The sequence below is a fragment of the Lithobates pipiens genome, unplaced genomic scaffold (assembly GCF_037356315.1).
Source record: "Lithobates pipiens isolate NorthernLeopardFrog02 unplaced genomic scaffold, aLitPip1_a1.2 Scaffold_19, whole genome shotgun sequence".
NCBI lineage: Eukaryota > Metazoa > Chordata > Amphibia > Anura > Ranidae > Lithobates > Lithobates pipiens.
In genome coordinates this window covers 371,907,969-371,929,500 of record NW_027507764.1, presented here as the reverse complement: position 1 = coordinate 371,929,500, position 21,532 = coordinate 371,907,969, and the positions used below count along the sequence as shown (strand labels likewise).

Below are 21,532 nucleotides of genomic sequence, written 5' to 3'. Positions count from 1 at the left end.
CCACGTCACCTGCCACCCATTGCGGATTGTCCATTAGCCACGTCACCTGCCACACATTGCGGATTGTCCACTTGCCACGTCACCTGCCACACATTGCGGATTGTCCACTTGCCACGTGACCTGCCACACATTGTGGATTGTCTACTTGCCACATCACCTGCCACCCACAGATTGGCCACCGAGGCTCCCAGCTGGCAGCTGCCCCGACAACCCCCGCCCCCCCTGCCACCGCTGAGTCACCCGGCTGTGTCCGCTCGTACAGTCAGTGTGACTGTACGTGCGCCAAGCGGACAGGCAGCTCAGCGGTTCACCCGCCGCCCACTCATGTGCGGTATAGGGCAGGTTAGCTTAGTAAAGGGCAGGTAGGGGTGGTATAGGAAAGGTTAGGGTGGTATAGGGCAGGTTAGTGAGGTATAGGGCAGGTTGGGGTTGTATAGTGGCAGGTTAATGTAGTATAAGGTGGTATAGTGGCAGGCTAGGGTGGTCTAGTGGCATGTTAGGGTAGTATAGGGCAGGTTAGGGTGGTATTGGGCAGATTGGAGTGATATAGGGCAGGTAAGGGTGATATAGGGCAGTTTGGAGTGATATAGGGAAGGTTGGGTGATATAGGGCAGGTTGGGGTAGTATAGGGCAGGTTGGGGTAGTATAGGGCATGTTGGGGTGGTATAGGGCAGTTTGGGGTGGTACAGGGCAGGTCTATGCAACGACAGTTTGCAGTACCTGATAACATAGGTGCAGATGAAGACACTCGAGGCTGCTATGTCCTCACCTCTTTCTCCACCTTCAGCCACGGGATCAGCTAGATCAAAGATATTTGTGGGCGGAGTGGAGGAGGCAGCCACACCTCCAGCTCAGCCTACCAACCACAGCTGAAGGAGATATTGGAGCTCCCTGAGGGTTAGCTTCACTGATGAAGCTCTGCAAGTGCATGCAATATAGTGCACTCTGTAGCGGCGGCCCCGATTTCACCCCTCTGGCGGGTGTCATCCGGTGCAGGCTGCAACCCCCACCCCCAATAGCGACACCACTGGATCCCTGCCTAGCCTAGACTGGCTCTGTGATGTCAGCCAATGGCAAGCTTAAGATCACAGGAGTGCAGAACTAAGTGCAATCCTATGACCCACAAATGTATGGCTAAAATTATTCTCCTTTAAAGTGGTATTAAAAACAACAATTTCAATATTTCAGCTTACCAGTCATTAGATGTGGTGGTTGCATTTATTTTTATTTTTTTAGGCCTTTTTCCCTGTGTTTTCACCTGGTAATCTGTCCAGTAACAAAATTGTGTATTAGAGTGCCCACATGCTAGATAAATGAACACAGGGGGCACATTTGGACAGCAGAATTGTTGGCCTGGTGGAAGGAAAGTGTTAGATGTACTAGCAGATTTAGATGCACAAACAATTTGAAGCCAAACTCCAGCTAACACTTTATAATCAGTTATAGCAAACATGTATTATTTTTTGGGATAAAGGTTTTACATAATAAATAAAAGCTGATCAGTGTAAGCACACCTGCCAGTGTTAAATGGTTTGTCTCCTTTCTGTAACATCTGCCGTAAAGCTTGTTCTTTTGAAAAACAACAGACTTACTGGCCAGATCACAAGGTGAAAATAGAAGAAAGCAAACCTAAAAAACATGACTCGTGCAGCCATTACATCTAAGAATTGGTAAGCTGCAATATAAAAAATGTTTGCTTTTAAGTTTAATGTCACTTTAACCCCAAAACCTGAAAATTAGCCTTTAAAATATTAAAAATTTAACGCAACGTGCTTATTCATTCCTGTGTTTCTCATCATACACTGTTGTAAATTGTATATGCAGTACGTATGTTTGTGGATCGGGTGTTTATTTCAATAAACAGTTTTTTTGCTTTAAAAAAAAAAAAAAAAAAAATATATATATATATATATATATATATATATATATATATATATATATATTCAAAATATTTATTTAGGAAACAAAATAAATGTGGTATAGTTTCCTATTACAGGCCTCTTTCATTTTTTATAAACTTTAGTTGCTCCTCACACATTTTATTAATATGTGTCGACTATTTTTCATTAATAAATACAATGGCTGTATTGACCATGTGATCTCATTGTAGGTAGCACATATTATTTGGAAAACTCATTTGAAGGATCAGTGACAAATATAGGCTCATTAACTATGGCTTTCTATTCGGCGCTGTATTCATTTTCTGGCTGGGACTGCATTAATTATGTAACAGAAGAAATGAAGAACGTTAAGAGGTATTGTTCCTGAATCTGTTAATATTCAAATTCAATCACAATGTATATTTCCTTCAATACTGATATTCCAATATTGCGCAAATATTGTGGGGCCTTAAATATCAACAGCTTCTTTTTAATCTTCCAATCCTATGCTTTCAGAAAATAGGGTTTGGGGGGTCTTTAACAAACTCTGAAAGCTGTAAGGGAGCAATAAAAACCTTCAGATTTTTTGAGAAATGTGGTTATTTACATATTTGCGTACGTTCGGTTTTCACCATTTTGCAAAAAGGCATTATGTAAAAATTACAAATATTTATTATTTATTAACTCAATACAGGTTAAGCTTTTATATTTAGTAGGATTTTAGTAAAATGCACTGTGTAACATTTTATCTGCTAATAAAATATTTTTTTGATAAACATTTGTGCAAATATAATTGTTCCCTAAAAATCAGTAGCACTTTATCAGTATTCTACTGGTAATGTGCTTTTAGAAAATATATTATTGGGGGGGGGGGGGGGGGTCTTTAACAAACTCTGAAGCTGTAAGGGGAAAAAAAAAGCAATGATGGAAAAATTGCAAAAAATGGCCTGGCCACCTGAGGTGTAAAAATGGAGCACAGGGCCTGGCAGCGAAAGGGTTAAAGTGGTATTAAAACCAAAAACAAAACTGTAATAGCACAGCTTACCAATCATTAGTGATGGACTAACTTCCGACGGGACGTTTCGTGAACACGATCCTCGAACGTGCCCAAATGTTCGCGAACTGCAAGGTTCGCGGTGGACCCCATTCACTTTAATGGAAGGCGAACCTTAAAGACCTCCAAGTCATATTTTCAGCCACAAAATACTTACTAGCTGTGCACAATCCCACAATATGGACACTGACATACCAGAAGTATTAAGTGAATCTGGGATCGACAACGACAAGCATTCTTTTTTTATCTGTGAAATTTTGACAATTCAGGAGCGCATGAAGACCATGGAGGAGAGGCAACGTCAGGCCAGGCTATGAAGCGGGTGCAGGAGATGATCAGCGCCACAGTCAGGGCAGCGCAGTCCTGTGCCAGTGTCCCAGTGTGCCAACCTGTGCTTGAGCCCCTCCCTCTGTCCGGCCCTTACCCCCACCTATGCAGGGCTTCACTGCGGTGGTCCGGAGGTGCCAGTCCAGTGCTGATCCTCAGCCATGGTGCTGGCACTGCCTGCTGATTGGCTTCTCCGCTGCTATCTCCCTCACTGTCTGAAACCAGCACCGCGATAGAGACTGAGCACTGACACCAGCACCGCGATAGAGACTGAGCACTGACACCAGCACCCTGATAGAGAGCACTGACACCAGCCCCGAGATAGAGAGCACTGACACCAGCCCCGAGATAGAGAGCACTGACACCAGCCCCGAGATAGAGAGCACTGACACCAGCACCGAGATAGAGAGCACTGACACCAGCACCGAGATAGAGAGCACTGACACCACACCAGCACCGAGATAGAGAGCACTGACACCACACCAGCACCATGATAGAGAACATTGACACCAGCACCGAGATAGAGAGCACTTCTGCAATATCCCACTTTGGCTCAAGCCTGTTGCTGCTGCCCTACCCCTACCACCCCTGCGGAAGGGCCTGCCTCTTCCTCTGCTTGTCATTTTTTAAATGACCCTGTGACAAAAGTCTCTAGAGAAGTGCAGTATATGTGGACGAAGGTATATAACACCCCGCTTCAATCTGTCGTTTTGGTCTATCACATCAGTTATAATACTTTTTTCTAATTGCGTTTGTCACTCTTTGTAGTATCGCTGCAGAACCGCTCAGCAGTCACAATGCTGCACAGTGGAAATGCACTATACTATGCTTTCTATAGTTGAAAGTATTTTATACGTGTATTATGCCCCTATATACTGCACACCAAATAGTACACCTATACCAGTCCGTAAAAGGACCTTTGTGGACCTAATAGTAGCTAGCTAGTAGTTAGTTAATTGCAGACTGTCCCTGCTCCAAACACCAAACTGTCCCTACACTGAGAAACGACAGCTGCAAAATCGGTCAGCAGCAATGCACGCAGTGCACTATAATATGCTTTCTATATTTGAAAGAAAGTATATTATAAGTGTATTACAACCCTATATACTGTACACCTATACCAGTCCTTAAAAGGACCTTTGTGGACCTAACAGTAGCTAGCTAGTAGCTAGTGAATTGCAGACTGTCCCTATTCCAAAAACCAAACTGTCCCTACACTGAGAAACGACAGCTTCAGAATCGGTCAGCAGCATGGGCGTCCGCAGATAGGGGCAAAGGGGATCAACTGCCCCCCCCCCCCCCCGGAATCAGAGATCAGATCAGCACTGTTAAATTCAGCACAGTGGCGTCGCTATATGGGTCTGGGCAGCCCGCACCCGGGTGCCACCTGCCAGTCAGGTGACACCATCAAGGTGCTGTCAAGCCCCCGATCAGTGTAGTGTGACTGCAGGCTCTTTTCCCTGCTCAGTCCAGCAGAGAACTCAGCAAGGCTGTGACAGGAGAAAGGCGAGCTGCGGGCTGTCAGAGGTTTCCCCCACTCACCCCCCTTTCTCCAGTTAAGGAGAAGAGACAGCGGCTCTCACTAGGTTCCCCGCCCAGCTTGCTGCCCCCTCTGTTCCTTCCCCATTGGCCATAACTGAGGGCCAATCAAAGGAGACTGTCCATTTTCCACAGGGAGGAGGCTACTGCTTGATCAAGAGACCGATTGAGAGATTGTCTGGAAAAAAGCTGAGGGGGAGAGTGCTACAGGACAAAGAACGAGGAGTGTGCTTGGTGGAAGCCAGAGAGAGAGAGTCACGATGCCCGGCGCCACCAGAGAGGGAGACACACTGCCCAGCTCCACCAGAGAGAGAGCGACGCTGCCCAGCTCCACCAGAGAGTGAGCTACGCTGCCCAGCACCACAAGAGAGAGTGCCACGCTACCAAGAGCCACCAGAGAGAGAAAGGCTAAGCCACTGGCAGGGTATAGACATGCTACACTACTGACCAGAGTCACCCCAGGGAAACCCAGAGTGAGCGACCATCCAGCCAGAGGGATCACTGCTGTAGTCTCACTGGGTCTGGTAAGAGGGCCTGTCACACATTATCCATTACTTATCCTAGGGACTGTACTATGTCTGCAGTCTCTTACCATGATAATGAGCTAATGACACTTGGCAAAAAGGGGCGGCTCATGGGTGACCCTAAGATGATGCCCCCCCCCCTGAAAAAAGTTCTGTGGATGCCCATGGTCAGCAGCACTGCATGCAGTGCACTATAATATGCTTTCTATATTTGAAAGAAAGTATATTATAAGTGTATTACAACCCTATATACTGTACACCTATACCAGTCCTTAAAAGGACCTTTGTGGACCTAATAGTAGCTAGCTAGTAGCTAGTGAATTGCAGACTGTCCCTGCTCCAAACACCAAACTGTCCCTCCCTACACTGAGTAAAGACAGCTGCAGAATCGGTCAGCACTGCAGTGCACTATAATATGCTTTCTATATTTGAAAGAAAGTATAAGTGTATTACAAGCCTATATACTGTACACCTATACCAGTCCTTAAAAGGACCTTTGTGGACCTAATAGTAGCTAGCTAGTAGCTAGTGAATTGCAGACTGTCCCTGCTCCAAACACCAAACTGTCCCTACACTGAGAAACGACAGCTGCAGAATCGGTCAGCACTGCAGTGCACTATAATATGCTTTCTATATTTGAAAGAAAGTATAAGTGTATTACAACCCTATATACTGTACACCTATACCAGTCATTAAAAGGACTTTTGTGGACCTAATAGTAATAGCTAGTGATTAGACTGACTGTCCCTGCTCCACACAGCGTCCTTTCCCTACACTGACAAAAGACAGAATGTAAAATGGCCGCCAGATCAGGTCTATTTAAAAGGTAGGGGGTATGTCCATGTGCTGAAATGTCTCAATTGGCTGTCCTGTACCCCATGATGAATGTGTCATGGGTCAAAGTTCTTCACAATGTAAACTAATATGTCCGCCGCGAACAGCGTCAGAAGTCCGCCGGTTCGGCGAATGAGCAAAGTTCACTGCGAACCGACCACCGGGCGAACCGCAAGGCCATCTCTACCAATCATTAGATGTGGTTGCTGCATTCGTTTTCTGTTTTAGGCTTTTTTTTCCCTTCGTTTTCCCCTGGTGATCTGGCCAGTAACACACCTCTTGTATTAGAGTGCACCCACTCTGGATGAAGGAGCACAGGGACAATTTGAACAGCACTATTGGCAGTTTGGGGGGACCCTCAGTGTTAGACTAGCAGATTTATATGGACATAAAGTGTTACTAAAACCACAACAGTAAAATCAGTCTTTATATGCAGTAAATCATGCTCGTTATACTCTTTCTGAAACCTAAGGGCTAATCCTGCACATTGTGTAAAAAGGCTGGTTGATTCTGTATACACAAATCCTCCTCTTCTTCCACTGACTCCAAAACATGTCCAGATAAGACATAACCTTTGGAGTCATGCTGCACATGCTCAGTTTGGTGTGTATTGCTAGAGATGTTTTTTTTCTTGTGAGGGTGCATGTGATCAGCACAGGGCCAATCAGCACTGTCCAGACATGTCCAGAGGGTCAGCCTCATAGGAAAGCTCAGTGCAGTATGAAAACTCCTCCTCCAAGCTTCTCCGGTAACTGATAGAAATCACAAGACTGCTATATACTGCTGATGAGAAAAGGTATTTAGCCATTTAAATTTACAAAAATAATTAAATTTCCATGTTCTGTATACTGTGGTAAACCAGATATAGTGAATGCAGGGTCCTTTAACTCACACTTTAAGGTCAAACTCTAGCTATTTATTTATAAGCAACTGTTGTGTTCCTTTTTGAATAAAAGGTTTTACTTAAACAAATAAAAGCTGACCATTATAAGTACCCCTACCAGTGTTAAATGGTTTGTCTCAACCGCTGACTGCTACATCTGCATGTCAGCTTGGTCTGTCAAAAAACAACAGACTTACCAGAGTTAAATGTTTGCTTTTGGGTTTAACACCTCTTTAAGCACATATTTGTGTTTACTTAAATACATGCATTACTTTTAACATTTTTAAGCCAGGTAAAATAATGTGTTGTACCACAAGATGGCGCCAATTACTATTTTTTTGTTATTTGCTATGTGACCAAATGTAGATAGTACAATAGAAGCAATCTGAATTCAGCCTTCATAGTATATTAAAGCCTTCTAACCCTTGCATAGCAGATTGTTTACAAAGAAAGGGGAACAGCGCTTTTCGCTAAACAAGGGACCCCACTGTGTATTGTTGTTTAACACTCTTTTTAAAAATGAATTACAGGATAAACACATAGGGGTTACTTTACTAAAACTGAGTGCAAAATCTGGTGCAGCTGCACATGGTAGCCAATCAGCTTCTAACTTCAGTTTTGTTCAATTAAGCTTTGGCAAACTAAACCTGGAAGCTGATTGGTTTCTATGCAGAGCTGCACCAGATTTTGCACTCTCCAGTTGTAATAAATCAACCCCATATAGTCTAAATAAAAGAAGCATGCGCATTCTTACTTGAATTGCGGTGTGCCTTGTGTGTTTCCTCCAAACTTTACCTCTGTGCAGGAGCTTTGACTTTGAACGTAGCATGGTTGTTGGTGCCAGACGGGCTGGACTGAGTATTTCAAACACTGCTGATCTATTGATTTTCACGCACAACCATCTCTAGGGTTTGCAGAGAATGGTCTGAAAAAGAGAAAATATCCAGCGATATTGTGTGGGCGAAAATGCCTTGTTGATGTTAGAGGAGAATGGGCAGACTGGTTTGAGATTATAGAAAGTCAACAGTAACTAGACATGTACACTGACAAAAAATTTGTTCCTTTTCGTTTCATTCTTTTTTTGCTTTTTTTGGGAAATTCGGAAAATTTGAAAATTCGGAAATTTAGGGAATTTTCTCATTTCGATTTTTCTGATTTCCAAATTTTGAATTTTCAGATTTCCGCATTTTCAAATTTCCAAATTTTCCGAATTTCAGATTTTCGAATTTCCGATTTTTGGATTTTCGAAATTCCAAATTTTCGGATTTTCGGAACTCAGAATTTCAGAATTTTCAGAATCCGGGAATTCAAAGATTTGAAAGTCCAAAAATGTGAAAATCTGAAAAAAAGAAAGAAAATCAGTATAATTAATAACTAACTATTAAATTAACGAGTACGAATTTATCTGAAGTTATGAATTATCTGAAATTATGAATGCTGCATCTAAACAAATGGAATGGAACAAATTAATAATAAATAATTAATAATAATAAAAAGGTTTTATTATTATTATTAGATCATTACGTTCCAATTGGTTAGATGTGGCATTCGTTATTTCAGATAATTCGTAACTTCAGATAAATTCGTACTCGTTATGTTCACTAACAGACAAATTTGAAAGGGAATTCCAATACCTATAATTTAATAGTTATTATTTAGAATTAAACTAAAATTTTCTTTTTTTTTCTGATTTTCGAATTTCCTGAAAATTCTAATTCCGAAAATTCTAAATTCCAAAATTCGGAAATCCAAAATTCGTAAATCCAAAAATCCGGAATTCGAAAGTTCGAAAATTCGGAAATCCAAAAATCCGAAATTCGGAAATTTGGAAATTTCGGAAATTGAAAAATTCGTAATTAACAAATTTGTCAAAATTCATTAAAAAACTAATTTGGAACTAAAGGAATTGCACATGTCTAAAAGTAACTGAAATAACCACTTGTTACAACCAAGGTATGCAGAATACCATCTCTGAATGCACAACACATTGAACCTTGAAGCAGACAGCAGCAGAAGACCACAGCAGGTGCCACTCCTGTCAGCTAAGAACAGGAAAACGAGGCTACAAGTCACACAGGCTCACCAAAATTGGACAATAGAAGATTGGAAAAACATTGCCTGGTCTGATGAGTCTCAATTTCAGCTGCGACATTCAGATATTAGGGTCAGAATTTTGCATAAACATGAAAGTATGGATCCATCCTGCCTTGTATTAATGGTTCAGGCTGGTGGTGGTGGTGTAATGGTGTGGGGGATATTTTCTTGGCACACTTTGGGCCCCTTGGTACCAATTGAGCATCGTTTAAATGTCACACCTACCTGAGTATTGTTGCTGACCATGTCCATCCCTTTATGACTACAGTGTACCCATCTTCTGATGGCTCCTTCCAGCAAGATAATGCGCAATGTCAAAAAGCTCAAATCATCTCACCACTGGATTCATGAACATAACAATGAGGTCACTGTACTCCAATGACTTCCACAATCACCAGATCTCAGTCCAATAGAGCACCTTTGGGATGTGGTGGAATGGGAGATTGGCATCATGGATGTGCAGCCGACAAATCTGCAGCAAAGGCATAATGCTATCATGCCAATATTAACCAAAATCTCTGAGAAATGTTTCCAACACCTTGTTGAATCTATGCCACAAAGAACTAAGGCAGTTCTGAAGGAAGGAAATTGGCCGGTGAGTGTAATTACATGATCCAGCAATCTTTTTATCAGAAAAAATCATGCACTCCCATTTAAAATCTAACAATAAAATTCTGGGACCCCCAAATCATTTATTATGGCACTGTATTTATTTATTTATTTAGGCTCCCATAGATGACATATGATAATCATGTAGCACTCAAATCGGCAATAAAGTTCTTCCCCTACTAGTGCTGGGGGTCCTCAATGAGTCCTTTGCAAGTGTCAACTGGTCTTCTTGTAATGGCAGCAGCTCTCTAGGACAAAAACACAGACTGCTCCAGCTCCAGACTATTTATGTGCTCTGCAGCCATCTACTGGGCACACCTCCCCAGGGTTTGGCTGAGACCCATACATTTTCAGGCTACTGCTTTGACCTGCTCCACTTCTATGTTCTGGAGCCTTTCAGAAGGCAGGGAGAAACAGTTAAAGGGGCTGTAAAGGTAAATATTTAGATATATATAGAATGCATTAAGGTGAAAAAACATCTTACAGTGCCGGACCCCCATTCCCCTCGTTTTATTTACCTGACCCCTCGAAAGTCCCGCGCTCTCCCCCGACATCCTCTTCGCCACTCAGCCTGGCCACTGATTGGCTAGAGTGGATGGATTGAAAGCAGAGCAGCCATTTGCTCGCGCTGCTGTCAATCACATCCAATGACGCAGCGCACCGGGGGAGGGGCCGAGTGATACAGTGATCGGCTATAGCTGCCGGATGTATCATGGGTGCTTCTCACCATGCGAGGGAGCTCACATGAACATGAGAAGTACTTGCTGGAGGAAGCCGAGACAGCCGCTGAGGGACCTCAGCAGACCAGATTCAGGGCCACTCTGCAAAACGAGCTGCACAGTGGATGGAGGTAAGTATAACGTTTGTTATTTTAAAAAAATAAAAAAATAAACTTAACAACCCCTTTAAGCCTGCAGCTTGTGGGACCCTAATCAGTCCAAAGCAATCAGCTACTGCTCCACTGATAACAGAGGAGCTCAAAAAGAACTAAATTTACCTGACAGCCTAGCACCCACCTAGGAGAATGCTACATTCTGATTAATTAATTTTGCCATTTGTTCTTGGTAATATGATCTGGGTGTCAGATTTATTTCTCTAAAATGCTAGTGGCCATTTTATTCCCAACACAATTTGGTTGGTTCAACACATTACACGGAAAGGGGACTAGGATTGGGCAGATGTTGGTACCAAACTATGCATGTCCTCGCCCCACTTCTTCTTGGGTAGAACAGTTACTCAGCTGTTGTTTATGATACCCTCCACTATATTGTTTCATACTCCTGGCCATGGGCCTGCTCATGGCATCCCTGGCCTAAGGTCTTAATATTTGAGAGTAAACGAATGTCCACACATACATTGTATTTTCCATACTTTACTTTAACCACATGCCAACCAGCCGCCACAGTTGTACTGCGGCAGAATGTTACGACTGGGCGAAACGGCATTGCTTCGGCCCCTGGCCACTAGGGGGCGCATGCACACCACTGGAGGCACCCCCCCCTCCCCCCCGCTCGCTCCCCGAACCGATCCGAGTGCCCGGTGGTCTCGATCAAACACACAGTAAACACACAGTTTCCGGTTCTCTGAGGGGAGAACTTACAGAGTATAGAGTATGAACAGCGATCTGTCAGTTTCCCTACACATTCCCATCTCCTTTCAGTTAGAACACAAACTAGGACATGCATTAACCCCTTCACTGCCCCCTAGTGTTAACCCCTTCACTGCCAGTGACATGTTTACAGTAATCAATGCATTTTTAATCGCACTGAATGCTGTATTAATGCCAATGGTCCCAGAAAAGTGTCAAAATTGTTCAATGTGTCCGCCATAATGTTGCAGTCAGGATAAAAAAATCACTGATCGCCGCTAATTACTAGTAAAAAAACAAATTATTTATAAAAATGGCAAAAATATGTAGAAGAATACGTATCGGCCTAAACTGAGGAAAAAAAAATTTTTTATATATATTTTTTGGCCATATTTATTTTAGCAAAAAGTTAAAAAAAAAAATGTGTTTTTTTCAAAATTGTCACACTTTTTTTGTTAATAGCGCAAAAAATTAAAAACGCAGAGGGGATCAAATACCACCAAAAGAAAGCTCTATTTGTGGGGGGAAAAATATGTCAATTTTGTTTGGGAGCCAGGTCGCACGACCGCGCAATTGTCAGTTAAAGCAACGCAGTGCTGAAAAAGTACTCTGGTCTTTGGCCAACCAAATGGTCTGGGACTGAAGCTGTTAACTGTGCAAGTCTTTTGTGACATCAGACATCACACTGACATACTAACAGACTTCTTTGGCGTGAAAAATGACATATACAAGAGTACACATTCTATAGTTGTCTTTTAGGCGCAGAACAACAGCGCATAATTTGTACTAAGCCATCTTCCCCTTGCACCTCCACTCCTCGGATGTGCCACAGAGTTTGGACCATTTCTCCCATGTACACTAAGTCCACTACATTCAGCTTCCTTCCCAAAGTAGGATCAAGGTGCCCTCATTCATATACCAGTCTCTGCCAATGCTTTTTTGCATAACTCTGCCCAGACAGGCAGGTACTCAGATGGCATGCTCAATATCAGGCTTCACCACTACTCACATCAGAGGACTCTAGCCTGGCCTAAAAGGCCTTAAGCACTCCACTGCAGGACTTGCAGAAGATGGTCAGGGGAGAAAGGGTGACTACAGCTCTTCTTTTTGTGTTCTGTTCCACCTCGCCCCCTGGATTTTGAGTTGGTTGCTGAGAGTGACCCAGCAGCTCAGGGTTGTTTGTCCCGTCTACCACTAGGCCCCCTCACACTGACATTTATATGGTCACTAACTCCTCCCTTTACATCAATCGCGGAAGGTTTTCGCTAAAAGGGGCCTAACACCCAATTACCACTTTCCCTTTACTATACTATATTAGAAACAGAGCCACCTAGTGCCAAGCAAGCTAACTGCATCTGTCTAAACACATGCAATTTTGTACAGTGTTTGATTAGTATTGCACCATCAGAAATGTTTAACGTAAAGAATAGACCGTTTTACAAGTACAGTATTCCATAGCACCAGATTTAACCTTTAAAAGTAGTTGTATACTTAGGAGATGTTTGCCAATTTTAATATGGGTTACTATACTTCTGCCTTGATAAAGCTGAACTCTATGTATGATCATAATTGCATATTTACATTGATCCAGCTTGGTACAATGTAAGTATGCATACTCCATACCCGATGCACCTCTGGGGAAGCTGGAAATCACTGTATTAGTTGGTGCTATTGTACCAAGAGGTTGCCTCACTGCAGGTAGCTCGCTAGGCACTGCCACCATTGACAGAACACCTTGAATTTTTCCAGTGAATGTAAGGCAATCTTTGATTGGATAAAGTAAAAAGAAGGGGTAGTGTTGTCACAATCTCCATCTTGTCCAATCAGATAATTCTTAGTATTCAATGAAAATAATAAAAGGTGTTCTGTGAATGGTGGCAATGCCAAATGAGCAACCCTCTGTGGTCAGTGTGCAGATGGGCACCAATTACAGTGATCACAGCTACAGTAGTAAACAATTCATGATGCCTTGCTTACTATTATGTGATCTCTGTGACTGGTCAGTGATCACATGGTACCAGGGCCAATTACAGCAGTCCTGTGCCATGTGATAGCTGTGACCAATCACCGCATCAGCAATCAGAGTGTAAGGAAAAAATCGAATCACCCCCCTCCAGAGTAGCGCAGTGTCTCCATGGTGACATTGCATTGCTCTAGTAACAATATGTAAAACAATTCATAAATTAAATGTAATTGTACAAAATGTCACCAGAGCAAGTGCAGTGTCACTATGGTGACTTTGTAACGCTGTGGCAGTGATCTTGTACATTGGCTGATTGCATATATATATATATATATATATATATATATATATATATATATATATATATATATACTGTATATACACACATTTTCATTTTCTTTTCTGGATTTTGCAAAGACTTGTGGCAAAAAATTACATTTTCAAAGGGCTCACTATGCCTTTCAGAAAGGAGTATTTGCTTTGCAAAATTGGATCATTTTGTTGATGTTTCCACTGTCCTGGTGCTCCAGGGCCTCCATAAATGTGATATGGAGTCAAAAAATTAGATGTGTAATTTATGCTTCTTGAAAGCGCGAAGGTGCCCATTGGATGTTGGGCCCCTCTATGCATCTAGGCCAGTGATGGCGAACCTTGGCATACCAGATGTTTTGGAACTACATTTTCCATGTGTCATGTCGACCCTAACGCAGGTGGTCAGACACTATAGCTGGCTACTGTGTTCTTCACCTATAGCAGCCCCCTTCCCCATAAGGCAAGCAACCCTACCGGTACTTGGTTGCCTTCAGGTGCACAATGCTATAGTGCCTGGCCACCATGACAGGGCAGGAGCAAACTGAGAAAAGCAAGCAGGTACTTGCGATTAGCAGACAGGTAGCGTGGTTCTATGACAATCCGGGTACGGGCCGGCTGAGTTCAGGAATAGTCCAAAATCCAATCCAAGGTCATACACAGGTTAATCCAAACTTGCAGAGCAAGGCAGACAGACAGGAGGCTTGATCAGGAATAACATACATATCACTCTCTATCACAAGCATTCAAGTGAGGGTATGTCTGGCTTAAAACAGGTTTGAGTTTCCACCCAGAGACTGACCACATCAATCAACTTGCAGATGGACAAAGACAGGGAGAATGCCATCGCCAAAACCCGGATGCTAGAATGAGGAGCACTAATCTAGGCTGTGAAAAAGTCTCACATATGTGGTATCCCCATATTTAGAAGGAGTAGCAGAATGTGTTTTGGTGTGTAATTATAAGTATGCCTATGCAGTGTGTGAGAAATAACTTAATATGGCACCTTTGTGAAAGAAAATGTATTTGTTTAATTTTCCAAACAATTGTGACAAAAAAAGTACAACTTCAAAAAACTCACAATGCCTCTTACTAAATACCTTGGACTGTCTACTTTCCAAAAAAGGATCATTTAGGGGATATTTGTACTTTCCTGGCATTAAAGGATCTCAAGAAATGAGAGAGGACTTCAGTACATCAGGATTGATCAATTTTCTATTACAGTATATATACATTTTCAAATTTATATACCATAGTTTCTAAACTCTAAGAAATGGAGCAGAATGCCTTTTGGCCTAAATTTATGAAGAAAGATTATTTACATTATTTACAGAAAATAATAAAAAAATGTTTTTTTAAATGTTCGGTATTTTATATATATATATATATATATATATATATAAACCTAGTGATGATTAAATTCCAGCAAAAAAAAGCTCTAGCTGTCTAAAAAAAATAATAAAAATGTAATTTGGGTACAGTGTTGCAAGAGTAATTGTCATTCAAAGTGTGGTAGTGTTGAAATCTGAAAATTGGCTTGGGCAGGAAAAGGGTAAAAGTGTTCATTATTGAGGTGTTCACATCATATATAAATTTCAGCTTTAAATAAGCGCTTGTAGGCATGTATAGATGTGCAACACACTTTAACAACATGATCTGCCACTGGTATAAACTGTTATACTGTTTTTTTCCCCAGAAATTTGCCATTATCAATGGTGATCTCTATGCCACTGGTTACAGTAATCTATGTCATGACAAACATTGCATACTACACAGAATTAGACATGGACACCATTATGGGCAGCAGTGCAGTGGCCGTGGTAAGACTTTACTTTTTCTGTCTTCTTTACTAGCTTCTGGCAGGTCACATTGTATGCATTTTGGGCTTCAGAAATTAAGCTAACATGGAAATTAGAATTTCTGTAGTTCATGATACCTATAAATATGTTAGTGCCCAGTTTTTTTATATAGTTTGTTATGAATTATGCGTTGCATAATATTTCATATTTAACATTAGTAGCTTTATTTTGCACAAAAAAACAGGCAACATCATCATCACAGGTTGCATTTTGTAACTGGTCAAACGTAGACACGGTAAAGACATTTTACTAGCGCTGTTGTCTTCCATATTTGCAATGCTGATGTAGGCAGGAATGGGGTGGTCAGCTGGAAGTACACCAGGGGCAGTATTGGGGAAACTTAAAAGAGAAGTGTGGACTTTTTTTTATTATTTTGGAATCATACTGAAATAGATATTTCATAGATAGGCAACTCCTATCCTCATATTGAATAGTGGTTCCAAATTAATAATAACTACTGCAGTAGGGAACAGACACAAAAGATACGCTCAGCATCTTTCCAAATAACCGTTCTCCTTTATTATGATGCATTTGAAGGTTTTTATACACATGATTACGTATGTATCACATTAATATTACAATTGTAAGTTTATGGTAACAAGGGGCATTACATAGGCAGGCTAATTCTAATCAGGACTCGAAAGAATGCAAAACATGTACTGAAAACATTATTAGTGCCGTGTGCACAGTGAGGGCATTGTGCAATACATATATAATAGAATACAATTATATACAGAACTTACAAATTTCCATTACAGTCTCTACCTACAGTAGGTGGATGCAGCATCAGTCCGATGCTGCATCTGTCCCCCGACAGGTCTAACATTGAGAACCGAGTGATCTAACACCGCAAATTGGTTTCGGTTCTCAGGGCTCCCTCAGCAGAGAGCTGGTGACTTAAAGGCTGACTTGATGCCGGTCCAGGCATGTGGGCAGATCCCAACTTCATTGTTACAATCTTGTCTGAGCCCTGACTGGCTTCAGCCCATTACCAACTGAAAACAGGTCACAGGAGTGCAAACAAACTTTGACTGTACTTCTCCTTTAAAGAAATCTTTTTAGGTATATTGACGAAATGGGACATTACCTTAACCACTTGCCTCCTGCCATATAGCAATATGACGTCAGTAAAGTGGTTCAAATGACGTGATCAGGATAATAAGCCGGCGCTCTCCAGCAGGGGGGGCGCACAGCGTGGCGATCGGAGGTGCTGTGTGTCGGTCTGACACGCTGCATCTCTGATCGTGGTATGGAGCCTCTGACAGAGGTTTCTTACCACGTGATCAGCTGTGACCAATCACAGCTGATCATCGCGTGAGCCAGGAAGTTCTGGTAAATGGCTTTTCTCAGTTTACGCTGACAGGGAGGGCCGATCGGCGGCTCTCCCTGTCAGAGGGGGGGTCTGCGCTGATAATCAGCACATTGTTTATCAGTGCAGCCCACATCAGAGGTGCCCATCAGCTGCCAATCACTGCCCATCAACTGTTAGCCTGTGCCCCATAAAGAACGCCTGTCAGTGCCCATCAAAGTGCCAATCAGTGCCCATAAATGTGCCAATCGGTGCCCATAAAAGTGTCAATTAGTGTCCCATCAGTAATGCCTGTCAGTGCCCTTCAGATGCCACTCAGTAATGCCTGTCAGTAGCTCCTCATCAGTGCTGCCTATCCAGTACCACCTATCAATGCCCATCAGTGCTGCCTATCAGTGTCAATCAGTGCTGCCTATCAGTGCCACCTATTAGTGACTATCAGTGCCCATCAGCTTTCTTGGGGGGGGGGGTTCTGTCTTTTTTAGTTTGTTTAGCAAAAAATAAAAACCCCAGTGGTGATCAAATACCACCAAAAGAAAGCTCTATTTGTGGGAAGAAAATGCTAAAAATGTTGTTTGGGTACAGTGTTACATGACTGTGCAATTGTCATTCAAAGTGCGACAGTGCTGAAAGCTGAAAATTTTCCTGGGCAGGAAGGGGCGAAAGTGTCTGTTATTGAAGTGGTTAACCACATGCCGACCGACGCATGTACATTTACGTCGGCACAATGACACGGCTGGGAAAATGGGTGTACAGGTATGTCCCTTTGAATTTGCCACCATGTGGTCACGTGCGCACAGCCCCCGTCACACGCGTGACCCTGCCGGGAGCTCCATGAGTAGGATCAAGGGTCCCGCAGACTCGATGTCCATGGGGATACCCGCAATCGCCTCACGAAACTGAAGAACAGGGAGATGCTAATGTAAACAAACATCTCCCTGTAATCAGGAGCTATGATCAGTGATGTGTCACACACAGCTGCTCCCCTTAACAGTTAGAATCACTCCCCAGGACACACTTAACCCCTTCCTAACCAGCTAGTGGTTAACCCCTTCACTGCCATTTTTACAGTTATCAATGCAATTTTATAGCACTGATCGCTGTATAAATGACAATTGTCCCAAAAATGTGTCAAAATTGTCCGATGTGTCCGCTATAATGTCGCAGTCCCGATAAAAATTGCAGATCGCCGCCATTACTAGTAAAAAAAAAAAAATGCCATAAAACGAATACCTATTTTGTAGTCGATATAAAAAATCTTTTTTTTTAATATATTTTTATTATAGCAAAAAGTAAAAAATAATGCATTTTTTTCAAAATTGTCGCTCTATTTTTGTTTATAGCACAAAAAATAAAAACCGCAGAGGTGATCAAATACCACCAAAAGAAAACTCTATTTGTGGGAAAAAAAGGATGCCAATTTTGTCTGGGAACCACGTTGCACAACCACGCAATTGTCAGTTAAATCGACTCAGTGCCGAATCGCAAAATGTGCTCTGGTCTTTGGCCAGCAAAATGGTTCGGGGCTTAAGTGGTTAATATATGGCAGAGGTAAACACTTACTAATTCCTCTTAAACTATGAAAGGGTGGTGCACAGAGCTGGGATGTGAAACAATATTGGCAGTACCACAAATGTACTGAACAGGCTACAGGCAGAACCTTTTATATGACCTTCCAACATTGGTGGTGCCCCAAATCCCCAGCAGCTATATGATACCATCCACTGAAAAGAGAAACCTAGCTGTATCCTATGGTTGACTTATGTGGTTCCTTCTGACTGACCCACTAGTCCTTTAGCATCTGCCGTAAAAGAGTGCACGGGTACTGTACTTCCTAGACCATATGATGTGTTTGCCAGGTGAGATACCACGATGAATGACAAATATTGGAAGTTGATGTTGATTTGAACCAGCCCTTTAAAGTTGACCAAAATATTGTTAATACATGATCTGCCACTACTAACATGATCTCTAAGGATGACTCAGTACGACTGAGCAACTGGTACACTGTAAAGTGGATATCACATTATAGTTCGCAATATGAGCAGGGCCCTCTCATTCCTACTGTATTAAATTGTATTGTAATTGTACTGTCTGCCCTTATGTTGTAATGCACTGCGCTCACTGAGGCGTATCCACTGCCTCGGAGTCCGCCTCTGTCCACCAGCTCAGTGGGAGATCTCTCTGTTGATCTCCGCTGAGCCAGCGGATGACAGGTCCCTCTCTGTTTACTGAGCACTGTCGAGCGCCGCTATTTTCTATGGAGAGATCGGACACAGCATGTCTGTTTTCATCCGATCTCACCCAATCCGATCCACCAGGGGCATCCGTCTGCTTTTAGCGTATCGGAACAGGTCAGATGTCAGCAGACATGTCACTGCTGACATCCGTCTCTCCATAGACTAGCATTAAGCACCTGTTCAGGTCCCCTGTCAGAACTGACAGGCGGACCTAATTGGTCCGAAAGTGTGAAAGGGGCCTAATACTGCAAAGCATGGGCTGTCTATTCATAAAATGTGGGCTACAGTAGGCAGCCTGCAATATCCTATGGAGCTTTCTTGGCTCAATCCTACTTGATTAGAGGAGACCTGTTAAAGTGACTGGGCTCTCCTGACAGATTTATTTTCTTTCTTTTTCTCTCTGCATTCATTTAATAGAGCTCCACCGGCTACAGAGGCCCGCAGCTGAAGGAACACTAATTACATAATTGTTTCATTTTAGTTTTTTTGTTAAACCATATGGCCATAGTAAGGTACAACATTACAATAATTTTATCGGACGAGAGAATAAAATGACATCATCTTTTTTATGTCATCTTTTTGTTATTTTTACAGATATTTGCAGAAAGAGTCCTGGGGTATATAAAGTGGTTAATCCCAATAGCAGTGGCTATATCCTGTTGTGGTGGATTAAATTCGGTAGTCATTTCCGGGTCCAGGTGAGAATGATAATAATATAATATGTAAAAAAATAAGCAGTTTTTCCATTCCATTTTGCACATCACCAAAGTTTGTTAAAGGAAACCTTTCTCTAGATCAGTGGTCTCCAAACCATGGCTGGGGGCCAGATACGGCCTTTTGCTTGCCTTTATCAGGCCATTGGGGCACTATTCCTCCCACTAACACCACCAATAGGGGCATAATTCCTGCCAATGACACCAACAATGGGGCACTATTCCTTCCACTGACACCAATGATGGGGTGTTATTTCTCCCATTAAAGATGTGGCATTGTTTACTCCCACTGACACTGGGACATTTTCTACTCCCTCTGGCCACATTCCGGCCCCCCCTAAAGTATAAAGAACCATAAACTGGCCCCTTGTTCAGAAAGTTTGGAGCCCCCTGCTCTAGATAAACACAGAGACTGCCATTGCTTACTTATCCACTGCAAATACTATTTACCTGGCTATCGCACTGGCAAACTGACTTCCATACTGTGAGTGAATAACTCAAAATAAGTATGCAGATACTGCCTTTGCTCTAATCTGCTTGAAAGGAAGAGAGTAAAGATCCCTGGTGCTGCACATCCACGGAGTCCTATGGTAGTAATAAGAGAGGCTACCATAGCCCTAGGCTCCCGCCAGGCCACCCCCCCCCCCCCCTCAACACAGTTCGTGATCAGCCTAGAGGCAATTCAGTTCGCATTGTGCGCTATACAAGTATTTCATTCATTCAGCGTAGTCATGGTACTCTGATTTCCTTAACTGGCATAATTGTCAGTGACTAAAGGTTAAGCATCAGTGGCGGTCCGTCCATTAGGGGCGCACAAGCACCACCGGCTCCCTAATCTACATGCAGGGTGCTGGATGCATGGATTCCAATGTGGGGGTGTTTGTTTTTTTTAGCACGTGATTAGAGCCAGAGGCTCTACTAGGCTTCAAAAAATGGTGGGCAGAGCACTGCGCTCCAAGCTCACCCGGCTGTGTGATAATAGCGAATGAATATTCACTATTGTCACACTGATCCTCCTCCCAGCCAGTCAGGAAGCGGATCCTGAGACCCATCACTCGATTGGCTGAAAGGACAGGCAATCCTATTGAGTGCCTAGGAGGAAGAGACGCACAGCGGACGCCATGATGCGGAGGAGGAGGAGATGTCGCCTGTAGAAGCAGCCGCCTGCAACCTAGATGGGGTAAGTGCAGGGCTGAATGACCGGACCAATAGGGTGCTGTGGAGATTGACCCGACCGACCAACAGCACGGGGGGGGGGGGGGATTTTCGTAACTTTAGTAACCTATTAATTTACAATATGAGACTAGCATGCAATAAAAAAAGAGTATGATCATTTGTACAATATTCCAATTGTGTGTACTACGCTTTAGCATATTTTCTTCGTCCCTTAGAATTATCTAAATCTAAAATCAGTCAGATCTCTTGCCATGGTGCTACAAATATAATCAGTTATGACACCAGTCATTTGATGGCTTGACAGTTGAAAGTGCAACCAACTGTGACAGTTATCTTTCACGGCATGCCTTCAGCCTAACTGGTTTGAGAAACTGTTAAATCAATGAGTTTAGTTCTGCTTTAACTGTAAACTACAATACAGGTTGCTAAATTTGTTTTAGTTTTAGATTTGTTTTTTTCATTTCAGATTGTTCTTTGTAGCATCAAGAGAAGGACATCTTCCTGAATGTTTGTGTATGATTCACATCCATAGATACACTCCTATCCCTGCATTACTTTTTAACGTAAGATACATTTTCAAATATTATTAGCAATTTGCATCTACATGCACATTTGTAGCTCTCGGGCAGCA

At 42.5% G+C, this 21,532-nt stretch overlaps 1 protein-coding gene across 4 annotated transcripts in view; it reads left to right on the top strand.

The window, feature by feature from the left end:
* LOC143996964 (Y+L amino acid transporter 2-like) overlaps positions 1-21,532 on the top strand; it is a 129,342-nt gene that overhangs the window by 93,132 nt on the left and 14,678 nt on the right. For all 4 annotated transcript variants that reach the window (XM_077492295.1, XM_077492293.1, XM_077492292.1 and 1 more), the window contains exons 4-7: positions 2,111-2,255; positions 15,301-15,424; positions 19,607-19,710; positions 21,368-21,464. In XM_077492295.1, the coding sequence (XP_077348421.1) occupies positions 2,111-2,255; positions 15,301-15,424; positions 19,607-19,710; positions 21,368-21,464 (470 nt within the window). The remainder of the gene's footprint in view (positions 1-2,110; positions 2,256-15,300; positions 15,425-19,606; positions 19,711-21,367; positions 21,465-21,532) is intronic.